Source organism: Hemitrygon akajei, chromosome 19, assembly GCF_048418815.1.
Source record: "Hemitrygon akajei chromosome 19, sHemAka1.3, whole genome shotgun sequence".
Classification (NCBI taxonomy): domain Eukaryota; kingdom Metazoa; phylum Chordata; class Chondrichthyes; order Myliobatiformes; family Dasyatidae; genus Hemitrygon; species Hemitrygon akajei.
The window spans coordinates 58,002,385-58,029,353 of NC_133142.1; the positions used below are offsets into that span (position 1 = coordinate 58,002,385).

General features: G+C 41.1%; 2 protein-coding genes across 5 annotated transcripts in view; both read right to left on the reverse strand.

Annotated features, from left to right (window-relative positions):
• The window catches only part of tex264b (testis expressed 264, ER-phagy receptor b), a 454,741-nt gene that overhangs the window by 303,310 nt on the left and 124,462 nt on the right, over window positions 1-26,969 (reverse strand). The gene's annotated exons all lie outside the window — the stretch shown is intronic.
• On the reverse strand, window positions 78-24,313 carry LOC140741958 (E3 SUMO-protein ligase ZBED1-like). Of its 4 annotated transcripts, XM_073072572.1 has the most exons (3): window positions 23,804-24,313; window positions 22,925-22,946; window positions 78-4,673 (listed from the first exon to the last, which is right to left on the reverse strand). In XM_073072572.1, the coding sequence occupies exon 3, from the start codon at window positions 4,531-4,533 to the stop codon at window positions 2,569-2,571; it is 1,965 nt and encodes a 654-aa protein (XP_072928673.1). In that variant the 5' UTR covers window positions 4,534-4,673; window positions 22,925-22,946; window positions 23,804-24,313; the 3' UTR covers window positions 78-2,568. The 4 variants fall into 4 exon arrangements, with proteins under 4 accessions (XP_072928673.1, XP_072928671.1, XP_072928672.1 ...); XM_073072570.1 differs by lacking the exon at window positions 22,925-22,946; XM_073072571.1 differs by lacking the exon at window positions 23,804-24,313 and having other exon boundaries at window positions 22,925-23,006.

The window sequence follows — 26,969 nt, forward strand, 5'->3', positions numbered from 1 at the left end:
AGTGAAAAAAATGTTATTTAACACTATTTGAAAGCCAGATGAATTTAAGAAATTCCAAGAACATTAAAATGCAGTTATTTTTGGTTTTATTTAAATGATTTATCAACAAATCATAATGCTGGCATTTTACACATTTTTCCATTATTTTTAATTACATATTTTTACAGAAAGAAACCAATTATAAATGTTAAATGCTAACATTAAAAAGCATTATAGGCCATAATATTTGTGGTTAAAATGGTATACACAAAACATAGTAATATATAAATAACCAGCATTTAAATATTGCAGTCACATAAATTTAAATAGTTCAGTATCTATCTTCCACCTACAGCAGGAGTTCCTCTATTTAGATTTAGAAAGTCTCTCAACATATGAATACAGTTTTAAACAGATGTTCCAAAACATTCAGATGACTTGACCACTTGGATAGTTGAATGCTGAATCATTAACTACCTCCCTGTTTACCTTATTTTCTTTTCTGATGTGACATCTGTACAGTCAGTGTACATTTTCCAATTAGTTGACAGAAAAGAAGCATGTTACTATAAATACACATGGAAACTTCCATGTAACCGTGTATCAGATATGCAAGCATGCAAGTTACTGACAGAAAGATACATAAAGCCGAATAAGAAGAACCCAATTTTTATTTAAATCACTTCCAAGAAGATTATGTATTAATTAGTCAACTGAATAAAACCATGGATAATTTGGCTTGGAGGGAACCAACAAATCAATGTGCAACACCTAACCACCAAGTTATGAGTTTGCACAGAGGTGTTTTCTACTGATAAATGATGGGTTCAGCAGAGAGCATCGTGACCACCTCTCACCACCATTCTTGAAGAATCATAAAGTAGAAGGAAGTTCTTCATATCTGATTGTAAAGAGGAGTAAACAGCCAAGAGGGACAAACAAAATCTGTAAGCTAAGCAACAAAAACATGGCAGTTACTTGGCTCAAGGAGAACATACAGTGGCATGCAAGTTTGGGCATCCCTGGTCAAAATTTCTGTTACTGTGAATAGCTAAGTGAGTAAAAAATGACCTGATTTCCAAAAGGCATAAAGTTAAAGATAACACGTTTCTTTAATATTTTAAGCAAGATTACTTTTTTATTTCCATCTTTTACAGTTTCAAAATAACATAGGAAAAGGGCCCGAAGCAAAAGTTTGGGCACCCTGCATGGTCAGTACTTAGTAACACCTCCTTTGGCAAGTATCAGAGCTTATAAACACTTTCTGTAGCCAGCTAAGTCTTTCAATTCTTGTTTGGGAGATTTTTGCCCATTCTTCCTTGCAAATGGCTTCTAGTTCTGTGAGATTCTTGGGCCATCTTGCATGCACTGCTCTTTTGAGGTCTATCCACAGATTTTCAATGATGTCTAGGTCAGGGGACTGTGAGGGCCATGGCAAAACCTTCAGCCTGCACCTCTTGAGGTAGTCCATTGTGGATTTTGAGGTGTGTTTAGGATCATTATCCTGTTGTAGAAGCTTTTCATCTTCAGCTTTTTTATAGACGGTGTGATGTTTGCTTCCAGAATTTGCTGATATTTAATTGAATTCATTCTTCCCTCTACCAGTGAAATGTTCCCCGTGCCAATGGCTGCAACACACGCCCGAAGCAGGATCGGTCCACCCCCGTACTTAACAGTTAGAGAGGTGATCTTTTCATGAAATTCTGCACCCTTTTTTCTCCAAATGTACCTTTGCTCACTGCGGCCAAAAAGTTCTATTTTAACTTCATCAGTCCACAGGACTTGTTTCCAAAATGCATCAGGCTTGTTTAGATGTTCCTTTGCAAACTTCTGATGCTGAATTTTGTGGTGAGGACACAGGAAAGGTTTTCTTCTGATGACTCTTCCATGAAGGTCACATTTGTGCATGCGTCGCTGTACAGCAGAACAGTGCATCACCACTCCAGAGTCTGCTAAATCTTCCTGAAGGTCTTTTGCAGTCAAACAGGGGTTTTGATTTGCCTTTCTAGCAATCCTACGAGCAGTTCTCTCGGAAAGTTTTCTTGGTCTTCCAGACCTCAACTTGATCTCCACCGTTCCTGTTAACTGCCCTTTCTTAATTACATTATGAACTGAGGAAATGACTACCTGAAAATGCTCTGCTATCTTCTTATAGCCTTCTCCTGCTTTGTGGGCATCATTTATTTTAATTTTCAGAGCGCTAGGCAGCTGCTTAGAGGAGCCCATGGCTGCCGATTGTTGGGACAAGGTTTGAGGAGTCAAGGTATTTATAAAGCTTTGAAATTTGCATCACCTGGCCTTTCTTAACAATGATTGTGAACAAGCCATAGCCCTAACAAGCTAATTAAGGTCTGAGACCTTGGTAAAAGTTATCTGATAGATCAATTTTTTTTCCAAACTTTTGCATGGTGCTCCTTTCCTTTTTTTAAACTCCAACATTGTACAAAACAAAAATAATAACACTAATCTTGCTTAAAATGTTGAAAAGAATGTTTCATCTTTAACTTTATGACTTTTGGAGATCAGTTCATCTTCTACTCACTTAACTATTCACAGTAACAGAAACAGTTATTCTCAAAGTCCTCAAGCTCATGGGAGGTTTTCAGCTAAGAACACCAGCTGGTCCATATGTTTCGGCTTCACACTGCTTCGATACTCGGCAAACGCAGAAGTACTTCTATTGAACGCTTTTTCTGATACCACATTCGTTGCAGAGATGCAGAGATACTTTTTGGCTAGTTTTGCTAACAAGGGCAGACAATTCTGGGTGGCTTTCCACCACTGAAGAGGACAGTTTTCCAGAGAGAGTTTTGGTTCCTTGAAATAAAAGTCCAGCTCTCGATCAAGCTGCTCCTGCAGAGAAACTGAAGCAGTCACTGTTCTGTCTGTGTCTCCATCTCCACTCTGCTTTCCAAATACCTTTGCAAGACCTCCTCCATATTTGGCTTTCTTTGAATGACTTGGCCCTGGGCTATCTCGATCATACCAACTTGATGGAGAAAGTGTTGAGCCATCATAGCCTATTTGAAATATTGAGGGTTCTTCAGCCACTTTGCCAGCAAGTACTTCTCCTTTAATCTGCTGCAGAACATTTTCAAGATTGTCTACACATGTGGGACCGAATCGGGGGTCAATGAATGTAACTTTATCCAGAAAATGAACCAATTCTGGGTCTCCATATCGTATTTCAAGGTCTCGCTTTATTCTCATTCTCGTTAGAAACCCAAGAGTTAGCTCCTCTTGTTCATCTCTGACAAGATCATTACATATATGTTTTATAAGAGGATTTATTGCTGAAATGGCAATGAATTTCTCAGAAGACAGAGCTTCTGTCATTTCACGGAATGGGCGTAAAACACTTACAATGGACTCAAGAACATCAATGTCTTGCCATGTTGGAACAAGACGACATATCTTACGGTCATGGGCTAATACAGCTCTGATAGCATCCTGTTGCTCAAGAAACCTTTCAAGCATGTCTAAAGTTGTTCCCCACTGGTTGTTAACATCTGTTTTTAGTGAATTTCTTGGAAGTCCCTTCTGACCCTGAGCTATAGAAAATTCCCTCTTCCTTTTGCAACTGCGTGAAATTTGAGAGAATATTTGACGAGATAGCTGGATAATTCGTTCAATGCGCGAATCTTCAAGACCCTCTTGGATTGAACTTTGCAGGTTCTGGCTGAAGCAGCTAATTCTTTTCCAGCCTAACAACTCACAGGCATGTTTAACAGTGGATCCATTATCTGTAGTGACAGCAACAAGGCTAGTAGGATCTAACCCCCATTCCTCCAACACATCTTCAAGAGCACATTTTAAACTCTGACCAGTGTGTTCATCTGGTAAGTACTGGGTCTGCAAACAGTGTGTTTTGAGGATCCAATCACTATCCACATACTGAACCCCACATGTTAGGTACATTTCATTGCTTCTGCATGTCCACGTTTCAACAGTTGCAGCAAAACAATCCCCATTCTTTAATTCTCTCTCCACAACTTTGCGAACATCTGCATAGAGTGATGGAATAGCTACTCTAGAGAAGTAGTTCTTGCTCGGCAGCTCATACTTAGGGTTAAACTTATTCAAGAGGTGTTGAAAGCCAGGCTTGGAAAGGGTACTCAGAGGCATCCTATCCTTGGTGACAAAATATGTCACAGCTTTAGTCAGCTCCTTGTGCTCTCGGGGTTTCGGATCAAATTTATCTTTCCGCTGAAAGATTTCCCGCATCGTAGTTGTCTGATCTTTGTTTGGTTCCCCAGATGAAGCTGGAGTAGTTGGAGCCTGGTTGGGTTTGCTTTTGACCTCAATGTAAATGTGAGGGTGCTGGGATTTCAGATGTGCATAAAGATTGCTTGTGTTTGAGGCCTTAGCTGGAATGACTCGGAAACAGATTTTGCAGACTGGGGTTTCAATATTTTCTGGCCTCCCATCACTACCAGGTTGGAAACCAAAGTATCTCCACACTTCTGATGTGGTATTGCTCTTTTCCACAAGTTGAGGTCTTTCAGTTTTCACAAGCGCGGATCCACAGTGTACAAAGTCCCCATCACCTTCCATTGCTCTCAGTGTGCTGATAAACAGGACAACTAAAGTGGCAAAATAATCTTCTTTCTAGGCTGTGTCTTGTAGAAAGAAGACAGATCAGAAGGACGCCATCACAGACAGGGATTCCTGCTACACACGCAAAAAGGCAAAGCCTAGAAAGGAAATTTAAATTGACAGATTATCAATTAAAAAGATCGATGCATATTCGAGTGATTCTCTGACTAACACTATATCTGAATAACAATAGTTCTACTAGAGAACCCTTTCTCAAAATGATGCCACATTTTAGCTAGAATTTACATAAATGTAAGGGTAAATAAGATAAACTTGGCAAATGTTTTCTAGTATCTCTCTGAAATGTAAAATACAAAGAACACCTTCCATTTTTACCCACAAAGATCTTTCATTTGTTTCCATTGAGTAGAGAAGGTAGAAGATAAATAGGAGTAAGAAGTGTTTCTACTTTTCAAGAGGACAACCAAAGGGGTCCACACAAAGAGGCAAATGGAAGCAAATAAGGAATGCAGGAAGATATAGAGGGGCAGATCATGGATCTACAAGTGCAAGCAAGGAACATAAACAATGAAAGCACCATCAGGTTAGAAAAGCTATTAACAAAAATACCCATTTACCGGTACATTAGACACCCTAGGGATAATAACAGAACAGGCCAACAAAACCAAGTTTTTAAAAAATCTGCATCTGCCATAAAGGTACTGAAATCCCCTAATGGCTATCGTAAATTTTTTGGAACCAGGGTTAAAGTTCGTTCTAATCAAAACTACATACATTAAAAATCAAGTTCTAAATTAAGGAGATCTTATGACTGGCCATCCATTTTAAATTATATTTATATTTAACTGGCAAAAAAGAGAAACTACTAGAACTCATTGGTGAAGAATATCTGTGGAGGTAAAAGAACTCAATATTTCCTGCATCAGGACTTAAGATTGTAGGGGGAGATAGCCAATTCTGTCTGGCTAGTTCTATAAATAAAAATTATATTTCTATTTATCTGCCTAGTAGCATAGTATTTCATTTAAGTTAACATAAACTTTATGTGACTTTCTGGCTTTGACAAATATTTGAACAGCCAGATTAAAATAGGAAATCCAGCTTTTTGCAAGAATCCAGCTTTTTTCTTCATTAGCAATCTGATAAATTTGTTTATTTTAAAATTACCTGTTTATATGTTATTTGTATCATTCATGATTTGGGATGACTTAATTATATTGTAACTATTGTTTGTGTATCCTTTCATGTTCAGTTTAAATTTGTAAGTTTGTAATCCCACTATCTATGTATTAATCTTATTATGTTGATATTAATAATAATAATAAAAAGATTGGAAAAAAAAGAAAATTACCTACCAGAATATAAAAACAAAGATGTAATGTTGAGACTTTATAAAGCACAAGTGAGGCCTCAATTGTGAGTAGCTTTGGGCCCCTTATCTTAGAAAGGATGTGCTGAAACTAGAGAGGGCTCAAATGAGGTTCATGAAAATGATTCCAGGATTGAACGGCTTGTCATATGAAAAGCATTTGATGGCTCAGGGCCTGTATTCACTGGAAATCAGAAGAATGAGGGTTAACCCCATTGAAAGCTATCTAGGAAAGTCTAAGACCAGAGGACACCACCTCAGAATAGAAGGGTGTCCTTGGGATGGCAGAAGATTAGGGCTGAGAGTTAAAAGGATCAGCCATGTTGAAATGGTGTTGAAGACACAATGGGCCAAATAGCCTAAATCTGCTCCTATATCTTATGGTCTTAAGAAAATCGAAGCCATGACTAAATTCAAAACCAAACACTGCAATGAAAATAAAGCCAATTTGCAATATTTCAAAATGTCTGTACTTCAAAATATTTTTAGACTAAACCTTTTCATATTCAAATTAAACAGAATTTTAAAAAAGCCAGGTCTTCAAAATTCAAATTGAGCCTTCATATTTTATGTATACATAGATGTCAAATTCTTTAAAATAAGATATCTAGGCAAATACTGCCATGATATCAATACCTTAGTATTTCTGTATATGATTTGGTTCTTTCCACCTGCAATCAATTGTAGGCAGCATGAAGTCATTCTTTTCATAAGACCATAAAACATAGGAGCAGAATTAGGCCATTCAGCTCATCAAGTCTGCTGTGCTATTCCATCATGGCTGATCCTGGATCATACTCAAGCCCATATACCTGTCTTCTCACCATATCCTTTGATGCCCTGATTTATCTGGAAACTATCAACTTCCGCCTTAAATATACCCACAGACTTGGCCTCCACTACAGTCTGTGGCAGAGCAATCCACAGATTCACTACTCTCTGGATAAAACAAATTCCTCCTTACCTCTGTTCTAAAAGGTCACCCTTCAATTTTGAGGCTGACCACCCCCACCAGAGGAAACATCCTCTCCACACCCATCCTATCTTGTCCTTTCAGCATTCAGTAAGTTTCAATGAGATCCCCACACATTCTTCTAAATTCCAGTGAGTACAGGCCCAAAACTGCCAAATGCTCCTCATATGTTAACCCCTTCATTCCTGGAATAATCCTCCTTTGGACTCTCTCCAATGACAACACATCCTTTCTGAGATATGGGGCCCAAAACTGTTGACAATATTCCAAGTGCAGCCTGACTAATGTCTTATAAAGGCTCAGCATTATCTCCTTGCTTTTATATTTTATTCCCCTTAAAATAAATGCCAACATTGCATTTGCCTTCTTTACCACAGACTCAACCTGTAAATTAACCTTCTGTGAGTCTTGCACAAGGACTTTGCACCTCTGATGTCTGAACCTTCTCTCCAACACATTGGACAGTTTGTATCATGAACCAAAAATAGACTCCTATTCATTCATATACTTCTGCTGATGGTCCAGTACCCTGGTATAAACTATATACTATTCATGCAATTGTAGTGAGTCGCTGAGCTCCCCACATCTCCCAATCATGACAAGATCACCTTGAATCAAAAATATTGAAACAATACAGCTGCATGCTGCTTAGTAGGTTTTATGGACTGTATTTTATTTAAATTAAAACATGGGCCAATATGGAAGCTATCAAAATAAAAATGAAGTATTTCTGTCTGTGCACCAGCAGCCTGTAACTTAATGTGAAAGCATTCAACTGTATTTACTGTGAAGAGAGTTTCAGTTCCAACTATATCAGTTAAAAAAAATGTATAGAAAGAATGGCACTGTGAAATAAAGTAATTTTAAAAGAGAAAATCAACCAAAATTAGAATAACTTTGAAATACTGTTTTAATGGGCTTCCCTCATTCACTGTATATAGGTTTATTCCAGGGGCCATTCACACTAAGTTTTAGTATACTATGATGTATCAGCCAGTTAACAAAAAATTAATTTACATTCACTGTCTATAATTCAAATATTTTTGACTCATTGACGTGATCAGATTTATGCAGGAAAGCAAATTCAGCAAAAAGGAAATTATTCAGCTTGATTAAGAGCTGGACTTCTATTTCAAGGAACCAAAACTCTCCCTGCATGCTCTACTACCCACTTTCCCTCAATGGCCAAGATCATTGCCAATCTGATTAGATAAATTCCTGAAGATTTCATCATATGTCCATTTCCACTCTTTGGCTAGCACTTACCTGATACATTCATCCTCACTGCATGCCCCCTTCTTAAGTATGTTGAAAAACAGACTCTGCAGCCCCCAGTGTTTTTAAAAAAATGAAAGGAGTAACAACATCCCTGTGATGGTTATCTTCGATACAGCAGAATTAAGCCTTAAAAATTGAATTTCTGATTTGTAAAATTGATGAAGTATCGTGAAATAGTATTCTTATTCTGAAACAATCATGCCACACAGAAGCAAGCCCTTCTGCCCATCAAGTTTGTGTACTCAGCTACACTAATGTCATACTGATCTATTTTACTCTCTCCACATTCACATCAACTGCCTACAGATTCTATTACTCACCCACAGACTACAAGCATTTATAATAGCCAATTAAGCCGCCAATTCACACACCTTGGGGATGTGGAAGGGAACCCACGCAATTTGTCAAAGTTCCATAGTCATCACAATCTTCAATTACAAGGTTCAGAAAACAACACTGGCAGGTTTCACTGTGTAATGCTGTACTATGTCAGTTCTAGCAGCTTTCAGCATTCCAGCTTGCATACAAGATCAGGTTAATAAAGAGCTATCCCACCAGACATGTAACCCCTTCCTGCATCAGTGTTGTTACTGAATGAATGAGTCCTTCAACAATGTAAGGTTGAGAGAGAGTGCCCAGGGAATCAGAAGGACCTGGAACAATGCCTACAGGAAGCTTTTCTTTTGTACAATAATGCTTTGAAACCCTCCACAGATACAATTCTTGGCAGAAGTTTGGTAAGAACAAATACTACATTTTGGAATCCATGCTTGGGCATGGTTTCATTTTTTGTGAATTGGTTTCAAAGGTAGGCAGTAACTACTGTCATTTGCTGCTAACTAGAAAATATAAATTGGTTAGGGCTGGAACCATAATATCATTTCTCTATCAAGTCTATAATACATAACATTTGATATTTCAGTCCATTGTAAGACTGATTCAGGCAATCGAATCATTCACTTGATAGTTCAAATATTTTTATATTCTTTGACCACAAATTTGATTACTGCTCTGAAAGTAGGATTTCCTGACATCAATCATAAATTTACCTGCTTTTGCATCCCAGAGTAATTTGAAATAAGAGACTATGAAGGAAATCTAATGGTATCTGCAGTTGGTTAGACTTCCCAATGTCCATTTAAGTGTTATATAGTTTGTGTCCATTGGCTGAAAATATAAGGTCATGCAGGAAAAACATGCATTTTGGCAGGCATGAACTAGGATACCAATCCTGCTCTCCTCAACCAATCAGACAGGAGGTTAGTTATATTAATGCAGGAACTGAGTAAAATAGAAGAAATTATTTACGTAAAGAGAAATAACACAAATGAAAGATTGGATTAAAAGAGTAAAAGGATTAAAAAAGATTAAAATGTAATATTCTTAAAATCACATTGCTTGATTCCTTAGGATGTGAATTCCTTGAACGTCACGGTTAAATGAGCCTACAGATGGCAATGGATAAGATGCAATTCTGATGTAAATTTAGAACTCAGCAAATTTGCACCATTTCACATATTTCAATAGTGAGTCAGAGAACATGGTTTTACTTTCGCAAAGCTAACTACAGCATGGTGAAACATTCCAGATTTCTGCAATTAAACATGCACCTGCCCGACCTGAAACTGCTGATCTATGACAGCAGAACTATGACATAGACATCAAATATCTTCTTTCAATAATAATGCATATAAACCACTCACAACTCATATTTTCTGAAAAACATATATGATAGAAAATCAGGACTCATTATATGGTTTGTTAAGTCCCCCAGAAACTCGAAAGTGCAGTGGCATCAAAGTGCACACTTGCAAATCCAGACAATGCTTCCAAATTTTTATGTGTGACCTGTGCAATGGACATAAGCAGGTCTTCACAGCATCCAGGAGGCCTGCTTCCTCATTGTTTATAGGGGAACAGCCAGCATATCCCAGTCGAATACTAAGAAATCAATTCAGAGACATCTATCTTGTACTCTTGATATTTATTGCTTATTTATTTATTATTATTATTTCATTTTGTATTTGTAGTTGGTTGTCTTTTTCTCATGGGTTGAATGTACAAGTTTGTGCTTTCTTTCATTGATTCTATTATGGTTATTACTGTACTCTATTATGAATTTACTGAGTATGCCCACAAGAACATGGATCTCAGGGTTGTATATGGTTAAATATACCGGTATGTACTTTGATAAGTCTTGGGCCAGGGTATTCAGCTGAATCAGGATTCTGAATCTGGCTGAGGTGGGACAAAAACCCAAATGTACCCAGGGATGGAATATCCAGTGATCACAGATCCAGGGACCATTATGGGACTGCTCAGGTTTTCTGAACATGGGTTCAGATCTGGGTAATATTATACAGATCTGCTGAGTATATCCAGCATTTTCCAGATACATTATCCAGCCGTAGACATAGGTATACTCTACAGAGTATGTCACCATATAGCATGGGAGCATAGTCTCTTGCAGGCTCTAACATACTTTCAAAGAGCTCTTTTAAAATGTTGGTATAAACAAGGTGGATTATAAGATTCCTAGAATTACTATTCCTGCCCTGGTCCCCTTCCCAGATACAGTCTTGTTCAACAAGGAGATAGTGTCAGTGAACAATGTGACCAAGGGTGACATTCTCCAAACAGTTCATAAAGCTACTCCTTCCATTTCTTTCACATTTTCTTTCTCTTTCAAGTGTGGTTCTGCTACTGCTGGAGCCTGTGGTCTACATTTTGGTGGTGTGTTTTTGGAACGATTACGTGATCTGGCACTTTGGTGTCTCCGAGGCTGTTTGGGGACACTTCAAGCACAGCATACGGCCTTGAGCCCAAGAGACTTGGAGATGGTGTCGAGTCCATGATTGACTCAATTTCTCACCAATCTTGCCAAATAAACCGTTGAGAAAGATTGAACATTGAGGTGAGAGTAGATATTCAGCACCGTTCCCCAGCCTCTTACTCACTACTGCCAGAGAAAAGTGTCTGTGTGTGATGGTCTCACTCTCTCTCTCCCTCTTGCTCACTACCTCTGGAGGAAGGTCCTACATTTGAATGGTGTCTCTCACTCTCTCTCTCTTCCCCCCCCCACCTAGCTCAATGCTGCCGGAGGATAGTGCTGGAGTCCCGGGTCCTGTGCAAGGTTTAATCGACGCGGTTTGTGGTTTGGACTCTATGATTCATGTTGTGATGTGTTTCTGGTGTCTGGTCTCCCCTTTTTTGTCGCTATTTTATGCAATTTTTATCAGTGCAGCCTGCAGAGAGTGAGCTGTATGGTGCTGGATTGGGCGGAGCTGGGCAGTTCCAATTTACCTGGACTCTTTTGATGACTCTGTGGGTTGGTGTTTTATATTCTGTGTTTTCCACTCTTTTTTTGCTGGTAGCGCCATTTGGTTTTTTTTGCACATAGAGGGGAGAGTTTAATGTTTTTTCTTTGAACAGGTTCCATGGTTTTCTTTGTTTCGTAGCTGTCTGTGCAAAGACGAATCTCAAGGTCGTATATACATCATACATACTTTGATAATACATGTACTTTGAATCTTTGAACAGAGGTATATTGACATGAATTAGAAATTCCCATATAAAGCTGAGACAATGAAGTACAATTTTGTGAGTAGGCAGGGATGAAATAATTTAAGTAACAGTTTTTTAATAAAAAAACATTAGCTGTATTCTATTTTTTAAAGGCTTGCAGTTATTTGTGTGAAGAATTTACCTCTGCATCAGTATCCAACAGGTCCCACTGAGAGCTGAGCTTTAATTTAACAATTCTAGGAAAGATGCTTTCTAATTACCAATCAGAATGGGAGGTATTGAAAAGCAAAATATCACAATTGCTGGATATCTGAAATAAAATATAATAGTCTGGATACACTCAGCAAAGCAGACAGCATCTGTGTAGAGAGGAACAGTAATATTTCTCATCAATAAAAAACACAAAATGCTGGCAGAACTCAGCAGGCCAGACAGCATCTATGGGAGAAGGTAATAACGACGTTTCCGGCCGAAACCCTTCATCAGGAGTGAAGTAACATGGGATGGTCAAGGGGGGATAAGAAGTGGGGGGAGGGATAAAGTAGACAGCTGGGAAGTGATAGGCTGGAGGGAAATGGGCTAGGGGGAAGGTGGAGAATTATGGGAAATAAAAGAGAAAGAAAGGTAGGACTGGGGGGAGAGATTATAGTGAGGGGGGAAAGAGAGAAAGAGAACCAGACTAAAATAATAGATAGGGATGGGGGTAAGGGTGGGGGGTAGGGGTATCAATGGAGGTCAGTGAGTTGGATGTTCATGCCGGCAGGAAGGAGGCTACCTAGGCTGGGGATAAGGTATTGCTCCATCGACCTGCGTGTGGCCTCATTTTGACGGTAGAGGAGGCCATGGACAGACATGTCGGAGTGGGAGTGGTCTGTGGAATTGAGTGGTCAGAGATCCCGCCACTGCCGGAGGACCGAGCGCCAGTGTTCGGCAAAACGGTCTCCCAGTCTGCGGCGGGTCTCCCCAATGTATAAATGGCCACATCGAGAGCACCAGATACAGTATATCACCCCAGTTGACTCGCAGGTGAAGTGGTGCCTCACCTGAAAGGACTGTCTGGGGCCTGGGATGGTGGTGAGGGAAGAAGTGTGGGGGCAGGTGTAGCACTTCTTCCGTTTGCAGGGATGAGTGCCCGGAGGGAGGTCCGTGGGGAGGGATGGGGGGGAATGAATGGACAAGGGAGTCACGTAGGGAGCGATCCCTGCAGAAAGCCGAGAGTGGGGGGGAGGTGAAGATGTGGTTGGTGGTGGGATCACGTAGGAGGTGGCGGAAGTTACGGAGGATTATGCATTGGATCTGTAGGCTGGTAGAGTGATAGGTGAGGACCAGGGGGACTCTATCCCTGGTGGGCTGGCAGGGGGATGGGGTGAGGGCAGAGGTGCGTGAAATATGGAAGACACGATGGAGGGCAGAGTTGATAGTGGACGAAGGGAAGCCCCTTTCTTTAAAAAAGGAAGATATCTCCTTTGTCCTAGAATGAAAGGCCTCATCCTGAGGGCAGATGCGGCGGAGGCGGAGGAATTGAGAGAAAGGGATAGCATTTTTGCAGGAGACAGGGTGGGAGGAGGAATAGTCTAGGTAGCTGTGGGAGTTAGTAGGTTTGTTGTAGACGTCGGTGGATAGGCTGTCTCCAGAGATAGAAACAGAAAGATCTAGATAGGGGAGGGAGGTGTTGGAAATAGACCAGGTCTATTTCTCATCAATGTCCTTTCAATCAGTTCTTATAATAAGGTCGTCACTGGGCACATTAATTCTGAACTTTGTTCTCTGTCATTTTATCTGTTTTCATTATTTGTAACTTAAATATATTTGTTTTCTAACTCCTTTGGCATTTCTGATAAAAGTCATATATCTTTCTACCTCCCTCTCTCTTTCTCCTGCTGAGTATCTTCAGCATTTTCTGGTGTGATTCCAACATCTAGAATAGTTTGCTTTTAAAATTCTGAAGGTTCAGTTGGATGAATCAGGAAAAAGGGCCTTTTCCTGTGCGGAACATCAGAGTAGATTAGGACAATACACTAAGAATTTAAAAGACTGAGATGTGATCTTATTAAACCATATTAAACCACACTCCAGGATAGACATTAAGAGGGTATTTCTGTTTTTGCCTTGTGTAAGATTAAATGTCAATTCAAGCATGAACCTGCCACGGCCCAACTCAGGCTCAAAGGCTGCCAGGTTTTTTTGATACCTGATTCAAGTCAACATACAAACAGTAGCCACTTAAGCTACACCTGTATATCTGTTCATTAACACAGATATCTAATCTGCCAATCACATAGCAGAATCAATATGTAAAAGCATGCAGACATGGTCAAGAAGTTCAGTTGTTGTTCAGACCAAATCAGAATGCAGAAGAAATGTGATCTAAGTGACTTTGACCGTTGAATGATTGTCATACCAGCCAGAATGGTTTGAGTTTATCATGCACAATAGTCTCTAGTTTACAGAGAATGGTGCGAAAAGCAAAATAAAAATCCAGTGAGTGGCAGTTCTGTGGGTAAAAATGCTTTGTTAATGAAAGAGGTTAGAGGAAAATGGCCAGACTGGTTCAAGCTGAAAGGAAGGCAACAGTAACCCAAATAACCACGTTGCAACAGTTGAGTGCAGAAGAGTATACCTGAATGTGTAACATGTCGAACAATGAGTTGGATGGGCAGAAGACCATGAACATACACACAGTGGCCATTTTATTAGGTATAAGCTAGCCACTATTCCTCCAGTTGGATTGCCAGACTCGACACCAGGACCATATTTTGAAATGGAATATGGCAGCCTCTAACAGTTTACATGTCATCCCATTCTAAATCAGACCACACACTGAACAGTAATTGAAATACATGCTGGAAATCTGAACCCTGTAGAATAGTTAACTTTGTTTCAGATATATTAGCTCTGACAATCATTGTTCAATGTTGACACTCTGCCGGTGTACAGAGCTGAAACATCATTCCAAAATTTCCAAGAAATTACCCGAATCATTTCATCAAGCTGCACATTAATTTGCAATATTTCATCTTTTAGAACCAGATATGAAAATTCACTAAGAATTCCTTTTATAAAACTAGCCAATTATACCTGTTTGCACCATGTATGGTCTATTTTTTACTTCATAATTTAGTATCCCATTCTCAGCCTGCAGTTTCCATACTATTTACACTAGTTAACTAGGGACCTAACAGAGGAAAGCCACAGCAGTCAGGTCTCTGGCACTGAGTCTGGCTCTGTGGCTCAGAAGGGAATGGGTGAGAAGAGGCAAGCTATAAAGATAGGGAATTCAATTACAAACAAGAGAAAATCTGCAGATGCTGGAAATCCAAGCAACACATACAAAATGCTGGAGGAATTCAGCAGGCATTCAGAATACAGTTGACGTTTTGCCTCAAAACCCTTCAGTAGGACTGGAGAAAAAAAGCTGAGGAGTAGGTCTAAGAGGTGGTGGGAGTACAAATTCCGCACCAGGAAAAGCCTCAAAGCTCTCCATTTGTTTCTAGACACCAGACCTAACCAGCTTCCCTCCACCACTACCACCACCCTCCTCCGCCTAGTGGAATTTGTCCTCACTCTAAATAATTCCTCCTTTGGCTCCTCTCACTTCCTTCAAACAAAAAGTGTAGCCATGGGTAGTCGCATGGGTCCCAGCTACGCCTGCCCATTTGTTGGCTACAAGGAACAGTCTATGTTCCAAGCCTACACTGGTGACCATCCCACACTCTTCCTACGCTACATCAATGACTGCATTGGTGATGCTTCCTGTACCCATGCTGAACTCGTCAATTTCATCCACTTTGCCTCCAACTTCCCTCAGATTTACCTGATCCATTTCCAACACCTCCCTCCTCTTTCTCAATGTCACTGTCTCTAGCTATGAAGTCAGCTTATCCACTGATGTCTATTGATTCTCACAGCTACCTGGATTATACCTCTTCCCACCCTGTAACTTGTAAAAACGCCATCCCCTTCTCTCAATTTCTCCATCTCTGCCACATCTGCTCTCAGGATGAGGCTTTTCATTCTAGAATGAAGGAGATATCCTCCTTTTTCAAAGAAAGGGGCTTCCCTTTGTCCACCATCAACATGACCCTCAACCACATCTCTTCCATTTCACGCATGTCTGCTCTTACCCCATCCTCCTGCCACCCTACCAGGGATAGGGTTCCTCTTGTCCTCACCTACCACTCCACCGCCTCTGTGTCCAGCACATAATTCTATGAAACCTCTGCCAGTTCCAACGGGATCCCACCACCAAGCACATCTTTCTCTCCCCACCACTTTCTGCTTTCCACAGGATTCAATCCCTACGTGACTCCCTTATCCATTTGTCTCTCCCCTCTGATATTCCTCTTGGCACTTATCCTTGCAAGTGAAATGTGTGCTACATCTCTTCCCTCACTCCCAGTCAGGTCCCTAAACATCCTTCCAGGTGAGGTGACACTTTACCTGTGAGTCTGTTGAGGTCATATGGTGTTTCCAGTGCTCCCAGGGTGGCCTCTTGTATATCAGTGAAACCCGACGTAGATTGGAGATTGCTTCGCTGAGCACCTATGCTCCACTCACCCAAAAAAGCAGGATCTCCCAGCAGCCATCCATTTTAATTCCACTTCCCATTCCTATTCCGATAGGTCCATCCATGGTGAGGATGATGAGACCACACTTAAAGAAACAACACCTTATATTCCATTTAGGTAGCCCCCAACCTGATGGCATAAACACCGAATTTTCAAATTTCTGGTAATGCCCCCCTCTCCCTCCTTCACCACTTCCTATCCCCTTTTCCCTCTCTCACCTATCTTCTTGCCCACCCATCACCTCCACCCTTTTCTTTCTTCCATGGCCTTCAACAATCAGTTTCCCAGCCCTTTACTGCATCCTACCCCTTCAGGTTTCACCTATCACCTTGTGTTTCTCTTTCTCCTCCCCCACTTCTTAAATCTACTCCTCAGCTTTTTTTTTCTCTAGTCCTGCCGAAGGGCTTCAGTCCAAAACATTGACTGTACTCTTTTCCATAGATGCTGCCTGGCCTGCTGAGTTCCTCCAGCATTTTGTGTGTGTTGCTAAGACTGGGAATTCAATAGTTCAGGGAACAGACAGGATATTCTCTAGATGAGAATTTGATGCCCTGATGGTAAGCTGCCTCCCAGGTGCCTGGGTCAGGGAAATGGACCAAACATCACAACATTCTTATGTAGGAGGGTGAGCAGCCACAGATTGTGATCCACGTCGGTACCAATGACATGGGTAGGAAGGATGACAAGGTTCTGCAAAGTGAGTTAAGGGAGCTAGGTCTTAAGTAATGTAATATTAAGAAGTTAGCATCTGGTAGGCCGCTTGTGACCCTGGCTATTTTTTTTAAAAGGTCATAGCAGCTATGAGTTTGAGAAAAAGAGTATAAATGCACAAATGCTTTCCCATAAGATAAGCTGAGCGGGTGACAGCATCCTTGGTGTGAGAAACATATTGTGCCTTGTATTCCTTATGGCACCTGCAAGATAAGCATAAAGAAGGAGTGACTATTTCCAAGGGCAGCCTGTGATGGTAAGCCTGTGCCTGTCTGCATCCAGACATAGGAGCAATTAAAACTGTTATACGAACAATTTATGACTGATAAAGTTAACAAACTCATCTGTAGAGAAACTAAGGGGGGGGGGGGGTGAACCCACATGTATCTATGTATGTGACTGCATGATATAAAAAGAATTGTATTTGCTTCAGGAGGGAGAGACCCTTGAAGCAGCCTCCAAGAGAGTGTGCTTAAGGAGGGTTCTCTCGAGTAACTTGCTAATAAAGAATTAAAGTTATTTTCACCGTAGTACGTGGTATCTTTGCATTGGGTAGATCGAAAGAAGTTTTTAAACAGTTAAAGGACAGGACCTCCAAGGCTCTGATTCAAGATTGGTATCACAGCCATGTGTTACTGAGACCAAAAATAGGAAGATCATACAATTTAACACATGGTTGAAGAGATGGAGCAGGAGGGAAGGTATCAGATTTTTCGATCATTGGGTTCTCTTCCGAGGAAGGTGGGACCTGTACAGATGGTTTACACTTAGCGTGGAGGGGGCTAACATCCATTCAGGAAGGTTTGATTGTGCTTCATGGGGTGGGGTGGGAAGGGGGCTAAACGAGATTTGTAGGGGGATGGGGACCAGAACATTAGAGCAGAGAGTAGGTGGTTATGGGGAAAGATGTTGTTAAACCTACATACACAGCAGGAATCAAAAAGTTGAATACGATGGGGCTAATGTTCTGAGTTGTGCATATTTCACTGCAAAGATTATAGTAGGAAAGACAGATGAACTTTATAGATCAGCACGTGGAATTATAACATTGTAGCCGTTAGTGAGACTTGGTTGCAGGACTGTCAGCTCAATGTTCTAGGGTTCCATTGTTTTAACATGATAGAAAATGAGGGATTAAAGGGTGGCATTACTAGTTAGGGAAAATGTCACTGCTGTACTCAGAATGGACAGGCTTGAGAGCTCATCACCTGAGGCTATGTGGATAGAACTGAGGAATAAGAAAATAATATGGCTATGTTAATGGAATCATATTACAGGCCACCAATAGTCAGCAGGATTTAGAAGCGCATAGAGAGATCACAGAGTGCTGCAAGAAACATAAGCTTGTGATAGTAGCTGATTTTAACTTTCCACAAATTGACTGGGACTCTAACACTCTAAATAGGATGTATGGGATACAGTTCGTCAAATGTGTTCAAGAAAGTTTTCTTAATCAGTACACAGACTAGACAGTCCCAACTAGAAAGTGAGAGACTAGACCTCCTATTAGGGAATGAGACAGGACAGGTGAAAGAAGATTGTGTAGGGGAACACTTTTCATCTGGTGATCATGATGCCATTAGTTTCAAGATAATTATGTAGATAGGTCTGGTCCTTAGGTTGAGATTCTAAATTCAAGAAAGGTCAATTTTGAAGGCAACTGTGGATTGAGACAGATTGCTTTCTGGCAAAGGTGTACTTGGTAAGTGGGAAGCTTTTCGATGTGAAATTTTGTGAGTACAGAGTTTGTATGTTCCCGTCAGAATAAAAGTCAAAAATAATAGGTTTAGGGAACCTCAGTTTTCAAGAGATATTGAGACCCTGTTTAAGAAAAAGAAGGATGGGGGAAGATGTTGCATCTGTAGTTACTTGGGAGATGGACATTTCTATAGAAGTGAGGCAAAGCAATAGTGAGGTCATGAACCATATGCAGATTACATCAAGAAGGTGTTTGCTGTCTTGAGGAAAATTAAGGTGGATAAATCCCCAGAGCCTGACAAGGTCTTCTTTCGGACCTTGTGGGAGGCTAGTGCAGAAATTGCAGGGGCCCTAGCAGAAATATTTAAAACATCCTTAGCCACGAGTAAGGTGCCAGTGGATTGGAGGATAGCTAATGTCATTCTGTTGTTTAAATTATAGGCCGGTGAGCCTGACATCAGTAGCAGATAAGTAAATGGGAGGCATTCTAAGGCACTGGATATTTAAGTATTTGGATAGACAGGGACTGACAGGGGATGGTCAACATGGTTATGTGCATGGTAGGTCATGTCTAACCAATCTTAAGAGTTTTTCAAGGAAGTTATCAGGACAGTTGGTGAAGGCAATGCAGTGGATGCTGTTGACATTGATTTTAGCAAGGCTGTTGACAAGGTCCCACATAGAAGGTTGGGCAAGAACTTTCAGTCGCTTGGCATTCATGATGAGGTAATAAATTGCATTAGACATTGGCTTCACAGGAGAAGGCAAAGATTTGTAGTAGATGATTGCGTCTCTCACTGCAGTCCTGTGACCAGTGGTATGCAGCAGGGATTGGGTTATACAGAAGAGTTGAATACTAGGACTCTATTCCCTACAGCACAGGAGAACAAGGGGAGATTTGATAGAGGTATATAAAGCTATGAGGGGTAAAGATAAGCTTTTTCCACTGAGGTTTGGTGAGACTAGAATTAGAGTTCATGGATTAAGGGTGAAAGGTGAAATGTTTAAGAGGAAACTGAGGGGGAACTTCTTCACTCAGAGGGTGGCGAGAGTGTAGAATGAGCTACCAAAAGGAAGTGGTGGATGCAGGTCCTATTTTGACATTTAAGAGAAACTTAGATAGGTACATGGGTGGGAAGAGTATGGAGGACTGTGGTCCAGGTGCAGATTGATGAGTCAAGGCAGATTTATAGTTCGACATCAACTAGATGGGCCTAAGGGCCAGTTTCTGTACTCTATGACTCTATGTATATGACACTAGGTTCAGACATTTAATCTGACAACAACTCCCCATTAGTCAGCTTCTGTCCTCTGGGTACCTTCAGAGCAACTTGGGGTTTTTTGACTTTAAAAACTAGAAGAGGAGCTGTGACAACCTACACAAACCCAGAACTTACAGCCAGAAACCTCACTGAGCATGAGAAAGGTAGGTAGGCTCTAGAACCAATGGATATGGACTCATATAAAATTATACAAAGACCATAAGACATAAGACCCATTTGACCCATCGAATCTGCTCCACCATTCCATCATGGTTGATTTATTATCCCACTCAACACCATTTTCACGCTACTCCCCGTAAGCTTTGATGCCCTGACTAACAAAGAACTTATCAACCTCTACTTTAAATACCCAATACCAATACCCAATGACTTGGCCTCCACAGCCACCTGTGGCAATGAAATGCATAGAGTCACCGCCCTCTAGCTGAAGAAATTCCTCCTCATCACTGTTCTAAAGGGACAAAGTCCCCCAATATAGGAAACATCCTCTCTATGTTCATTCTATCTAGACCATTCTATGTTTGATAAGTTTCAATGAGATCCCCACTCCATTCTTTTAGGACTAGAACCATCAAAAGCTCCTCATATCTTAACCCTTTCATATTTGGAATCATTCTTGTGAACCTCCTCTGGACCCACTTCAATGCCAGCACATTCTTCCATGGCTAATGCACCTAAAACTGCTCACAATACTCAAATACAGTCCTACCAATGCCTTATAAAACATTACACCCTTGCTTTTATATTCTAGTCCTCTTGAAATTAATTCTAACATTGCACTTGCCTTCCTTACCACTGACTCAACCTGCAAGTTAACCTTAAAGGAATCCTGCACATGTACGTCCAAGACTTTTTACACCTCTGATTTCTGAATTTGCTCCGTTTACAAAATAGTCTACGCCATTATTTCTTCCGTCAACAGGCATGACTATATACCTCCCTACACTGTATTCCATCTGCCTCTTCTTTACCCATTTTCCTAATCTGTGTAAGTCCTTCTGTAGACTCCCTGCTTCCTCAGCACTACTTGTCCCGCCACATACAAACAACAGAAAATCTGCAGATGGTGGAAATCCAAGTAATGTACACAAAATGCTAGAGAAACTCAGCAGGGCAGGCAACATTTATGGAAAACAGTACAGTCGACATTTCGGGCCGAGGCCCTTCAGCTGGACTGGTCTCTGCCCGAAACATTGACTGTACTCTTTTCCATAGATGCTGCCTGGCCTGCTGAGCTCCTCCAGCATTCCGTGTGTGCCTGTCCACCTATCTTTGTATTGTCCTCAAACTTAGACACAAAGCAGTCATCCAAATCACTGATGTGTAAAATTAAAAGAAGCGGTCCCAATACCAACTCCTCCGGTACACTACTAAGATGTGGAAGGCTGTGAATTTTTGTAATTCTCTGTATCAGGCATGAAAACTGATACACTAAGTCCATGAGGCTAAGATGGATAATTTTGATTACAAAGATCCACCTTGTTTATGATACTCCTTGCATTAAAATAGACACATCTCAAACCACCTGGCTAAGTGCATCTTTGCTGTATCATCTGCAGATCCTTCCTCACAAATTCTATACAAACTGTCTCTACTTGCACGCCAACCACCCCATCCTCTGCCTCTTCACTTTGGTTCCTACCCACCCTACAAATCTAAACCCTCCCCAATAGTATCAGCAACCACCCCCCAGGATATTGGTTCCCCTCTAGTTCAGGTGCAACCCGTCCCACTTGTACAGATCATGCCTTCCCCAGAAAAGGTTCCAATGATTCAAGAACTAGAAACCCTGCCCCCTGCACCATCTCCTCAGCCACTCATTCATCTGCACTATCTTCCTGTTCTGACCTTCCCTAGGTCATTGCACCGGGAATAATAGGGAGATTACCACCTTGGAGGTCCCGCTCTTCAGCTCCCTTCCTAACTCCCTACACTTACTGCGCAGGGCCTCCACCCCTCTCCTGCCATTCTTATTAGGTCATTTTTAGGCCATTCAGCCCGCAAACTTTGATGCCCTTTCAAATCAAGAACCTATCAATCTCCACTTTAAATCTATCCAACAGCCGTGTGTGGCAATGAATTCCACAGACTCACCACTCTCTGGCTAAAGAAATTCCTGCTCATCTCTGTCCTAAAGGGATGTAATTGTATTCTCTGGCTATGTCCTCTGGTCTTAGACTCCCCCACTATAGAAAATATCCTCTCCAAGTCCACTCTATCCAGGCCTTTATCATAATAAACTTATGTCGCCTCATAGTTCTCAGGGCAGAAATGCCAAATAATTCTCTTGGTTTTTACTCTTGGCTCCAAAAAATAATAGCCCTAACTTGCTCAATCTATCCTCATGAGAAATGCAGTCTAATCCAGGCAGCATCCTGGCAAATCTTCTCTACGCCCTGTCTAAAGCTTCCACATCCTTCTTGTATCTTAATTTTCTTTTCTTCATGTTAATCAGATTGTCAATTAAATACAGGCTAGATCATCTGTAGAAAAGATTTCAAATGTTTTTACATTATTAGTTCTCTCGAAGAAGCCTTCCTGAGTAGGCCTCAGACTGCAAAGAAGGATGCAGAGTGTCTTCTATTTATCATCAATTTTATTACTAGGTAAAATAAAGTTAAAAGTATACCGATTATTAACCATTTATTTGGCAAATCATTTCAACCTCAAACAAGAGCAGCCTGTGCTGAAGGAGCTGCACAAAAAAGTCTGTGGAGAGAACAGTCTGCAATCAGTCCGATTGCACACTCACTCAATTCCAGGTTGCAGAAGCTACAAAAATACGATATGATGTCACTGTACAATTTAAGTGACAGTACCCTTTTCTTCATGCACAGTCCATGTCACCAGTTCATAAACATGCCTTTAAATTACAATGCAAACCTCAATTACTTGTTGTAATACCACAGCAAATATAAATGCTAATGTGCACACATTAAAAAAAATTCAGTGTCAGAGCATGTGTATGGATCAGGCCCCTTACCTCCCTCCCAGGCTGCAGAAATCTGAAAGGAAACAGAGGCTGTGTCAGACATCACATATTTGCAGCCTTAACACTACCAGCCTACAGCATGATGTCACCATGGTAGCAACTCCGTTGCTATGGACTGCCTGGAAAGACCCTAGCAACCAGTTAGCAAGCACTGGCATATCATTTTGCAATCTCTCCTGCTCAAATACCAAGAGATTTATTAATTTGCATATTTACTTGAAAAATTACAAAAGCAGTTTACTGTATCTTTGCCACTAATCCTTGCCATTAGTACTGAATATCTTGACTGATTTGGTTTGCTTCAAACTAGAAGTATCATTTTTAGCACTTCGGTATTAAACTGCATTTGATGAGGATTAATTAGGTGGAGATTCACAAGTATATCTATATATTGAATTCAGAAAACTCCAACAGCACTACTGTACAGTAATGTAATTGATGGAAACAGAAATAGTTCAGTTACCGACATTGAGTTGCGGTTCACCCTAAGAGGCTAATCTGACGTAATGATGTAATTACGTAAAGTACTTTCACTATTAGTGTTCAGTGTTTGGAGTACAATAAATAAGTTATGGTTTTTCTAAAAAATAAAACACCTCACGCCATTTTATTTGCAAAAACCTACATTGGTGACCCCGATGATTCCAGAGTTACTGAACATGTTGGCCAACGCAGTCACTTTGAAAACTGCCGGAGTTTTAGTAACAAAATACTATTGCTTGGTTTGTACAAACCGAGGCCCGATTCACACTGCGAGAAATCACTGCCGATGACATTTGACTACGTGGTAGCGTCACTCAGCAACTCCACGGCTGCGAGAGCAGTGAGCCTACTTGAACACCCGCCTGAAAACAATTGCTGAAAACTCACCTTTTGAACTATCGGAGTCTGAGCGCGCTAAACCTGTGGTCCCCAACCACCGGGAGTGACAGTAGTGTCGTCAGCAAACTTGTCTATGGTGTTAGAACTGTACTTTACTGTGAGCGGTTTGGGGCTCCTTATCTAAGAAAGGATGTGCTGACGTTGGAGAGGGTTCAGAGAAGATTCACTAGAATGATTCCGGGAACGAGAGGGTTAACATATGAGGACCGGTACCGGGCCGCGAAGAAACGATATGATTTGGCGATATGAAACGATATGAGTCAGCGCCACCTTTCCTCACTCCCTGTCACGCCCACTGTTGGAACTTGAACGCACGCTCGGTCATTACGCACGCGAGGTCATGACCCACGCGTCATCCATGTCAGCGCGGGAAGAAGGTCAACTCCTCAAGCTTGCAAATGACGGTGGGCTGAAAAGTATATTTGACATAACATCTCTGCCGGCATTCTGGACCAAAGTCAAGGCTGAATATCCTGAGATAGCCACGAAAGCACTGAAAACGTTGCTTCCATTTCCAACATCATATCTCTCCAAAGCAGGGTTTTCTGCAATGAATGCAACGAAAACTAAATTCAAGTCGTCACTTTTATTATTTCGACTATAACTGCTGGTACAGTACACAGTAAAAATGAGACAACGTTTTTCAGGACCATGGTGTTACATGACACAGTACAAAAACTACATTGAACTACACAAAAAAAACTACACGACTACAGACCTACCCAGGGCTGCATAAAGTGCACAAAACAGTGCAGGTATTACAATAAATAATAAACAAGACAATGGGGCAGTAAGGTGTCAGTCCAGGCTCTGGGTATTGAGGAGTCTGATAGCAGAATTGCAGAATAGACTGGACATGAGGAACCCCTTCGAGTATCGCTGTCTCCCATCACCCCTCGATGATGGAAACATCAAAGGGGCTGTTTGTTGCAGGGAAACAAGTCCAGGGCTCACACTGATTCACCAATATTGGTGTGTTGCAATGATGTTTTATGTTCATACAAGGAAAATCTGCGCTGTGTGTTTAATAGCCAAACATTACTTAAAATGTCATGATGCTATTGATTTATAAGTGACTTATTATATTCATGCGAGGAAAATATGCGCTGTGTGTTTAATATTAAATTCATTAGATAAACCCTTTTAGAAGCAAAATTGAGTGTATTAGCCACTTATAAGTGACTTATAGTTGGCTTATCACCTATATTCTGGTCGTGATTAACCCCCCCCCCCCCGTCGGCCGGTCCGCAAAAATATCGTCAATATTAAACCGGTCCATGATGCTAAAAAGGTTGGGACCCCTGCGCTAAACAGTTGCTCTCCTTGCTCAGCCTCAGCAATGCTAACCCATCAGAGCTAATGGACCACATGCTGTCTCTCCTGGGAAATCACCATCCTTGTTCTATTTTTAAAGAACTCTTCATCAAAGTTCAAAGTGAAATTTATTATCAGAGTACAGACATGTCACCATATACAACCCTGAGATTCCTTTTCTGAAGGCACACTTAGCAAATCTATAGAACAGTAACTGTGAACTGTAAACAAACTGAAAATGCAAATATAAATAAATAGCAATAAATAATGAGCATGAAATAACAATATCAGATTTCTTAAATGAATCCTTAAGTGAGTGTAGCTATCCTCTTTCATTCAAGAACCTGATGGCTGAGGGGTAGTAACTGCTCTTGAACCTGGTGGTGTGTTCTACAGCTCTACAGCTACGTTTCATGTAGATGTACTCAATGGTTGCGAAGATTTTACCCATGATGTACTGGGCCAAATCCACTACCGTTTGTAGGATTTTCAGCTCAAAGGTATTGGTGTTCCCATACCAGGCCATGCTGCAGCCAGTTAGCACACTTTCCATCACATATCTATAGAAGTTTGCCAAGGTTTTCGATGATTTGCTGAACCCCCGCAGACTCCTGAAGAAGTAGAGGCACCATCGTGTTTTCTTCGCAATAATATTTAAATAATGTGTCCAGAACAGGTCCTCTGAGATAGTGACATGCAAGAATTTAAAGTTACTCATCCTCTCCACCTCTGATCCTCAATCACCCTCCTGAATGCTGATTCATCAGCCCCTTTGATACAGCCCACAACAGTAGTGTCGTCAGCAAACTTGTATATGGTGTTAGAACTGTACTTTACTGTGTGTAGTTTTGGGCTCCTTATTTAAGAAAGGATGTGCTGACGTTAGAGAGGGTTTAGAGAAGATTCACTAGAATGATTCCGGGAATGAGAGGATTATCATATGAGGAACGTTTGACCGCTCTTGGACTGTACTCCTTGGAGTTTAGAAGAATGAGGGGGGACTTCATAGAAACATTTCGAATGTTGAAAGGCATAGACAGAGTGGATGTGGCAAAGTTGTTTCCCATGGTGGGGGAGTCTAGTATGAGAGGGCATGACTTAAGGATTGAAGGGCGCCCATTCAGAACAGAGATGAGAAGAAATTTTTTTAGCCAGAGGGTGGTGAATCTGTGGAATTTGTTGCCACAGGCGGCAGTAGAGGTCAAGTCATTGGGTGTATTTAAGGCAGAGATTGATAGGTATCTGAGTAGCCAGGGCATCAAAGGTTATGGTGAGAAGGCGGGGGAGTGGAACTAAATGGGAGAATGGATCAGCTCAATATAAAATGGACCAAATGGCCAACTTCTGCTCCTTTGTCTTATGGTCTTAATCACACAGTCATAGGTGTAAAGCAAGTAGAGCAGGGGGATAAGTACACATTGCTGACGGAGATTGTGGAGGAGAGGTTTTTGCCAGTCCGAACTGACTGGAGTCTACAAGTGAGAAAATCCAGGATCCAATTGCACTAGAGCATATTGAAGCCCAGGTCTTGGAGTTTACTGATTAGTTTTGAGGGGAAGATGGTGTTAAATGCCAAGCTATAATCAATAAAGAGCATCCTGATGTATGCATCTTTGTTGTCCAGATGTTCCAGGATTGTCTGAACAGCCAACAAGATAGCATCTGCTGTAGACCTGTTGCTTCGGTGGCAAATTGGAGCACCATCCTGACGTACTTCAACACCAACCTCTCAAAACACTTCATCACAGAGGACGTAAGTGCCACTGGGCAACAGTCACTTGGGCAGGTTACCACACTCTTCTTGGGCACCAGTACGATTGTAGCCTGCTTGACTCAGGTC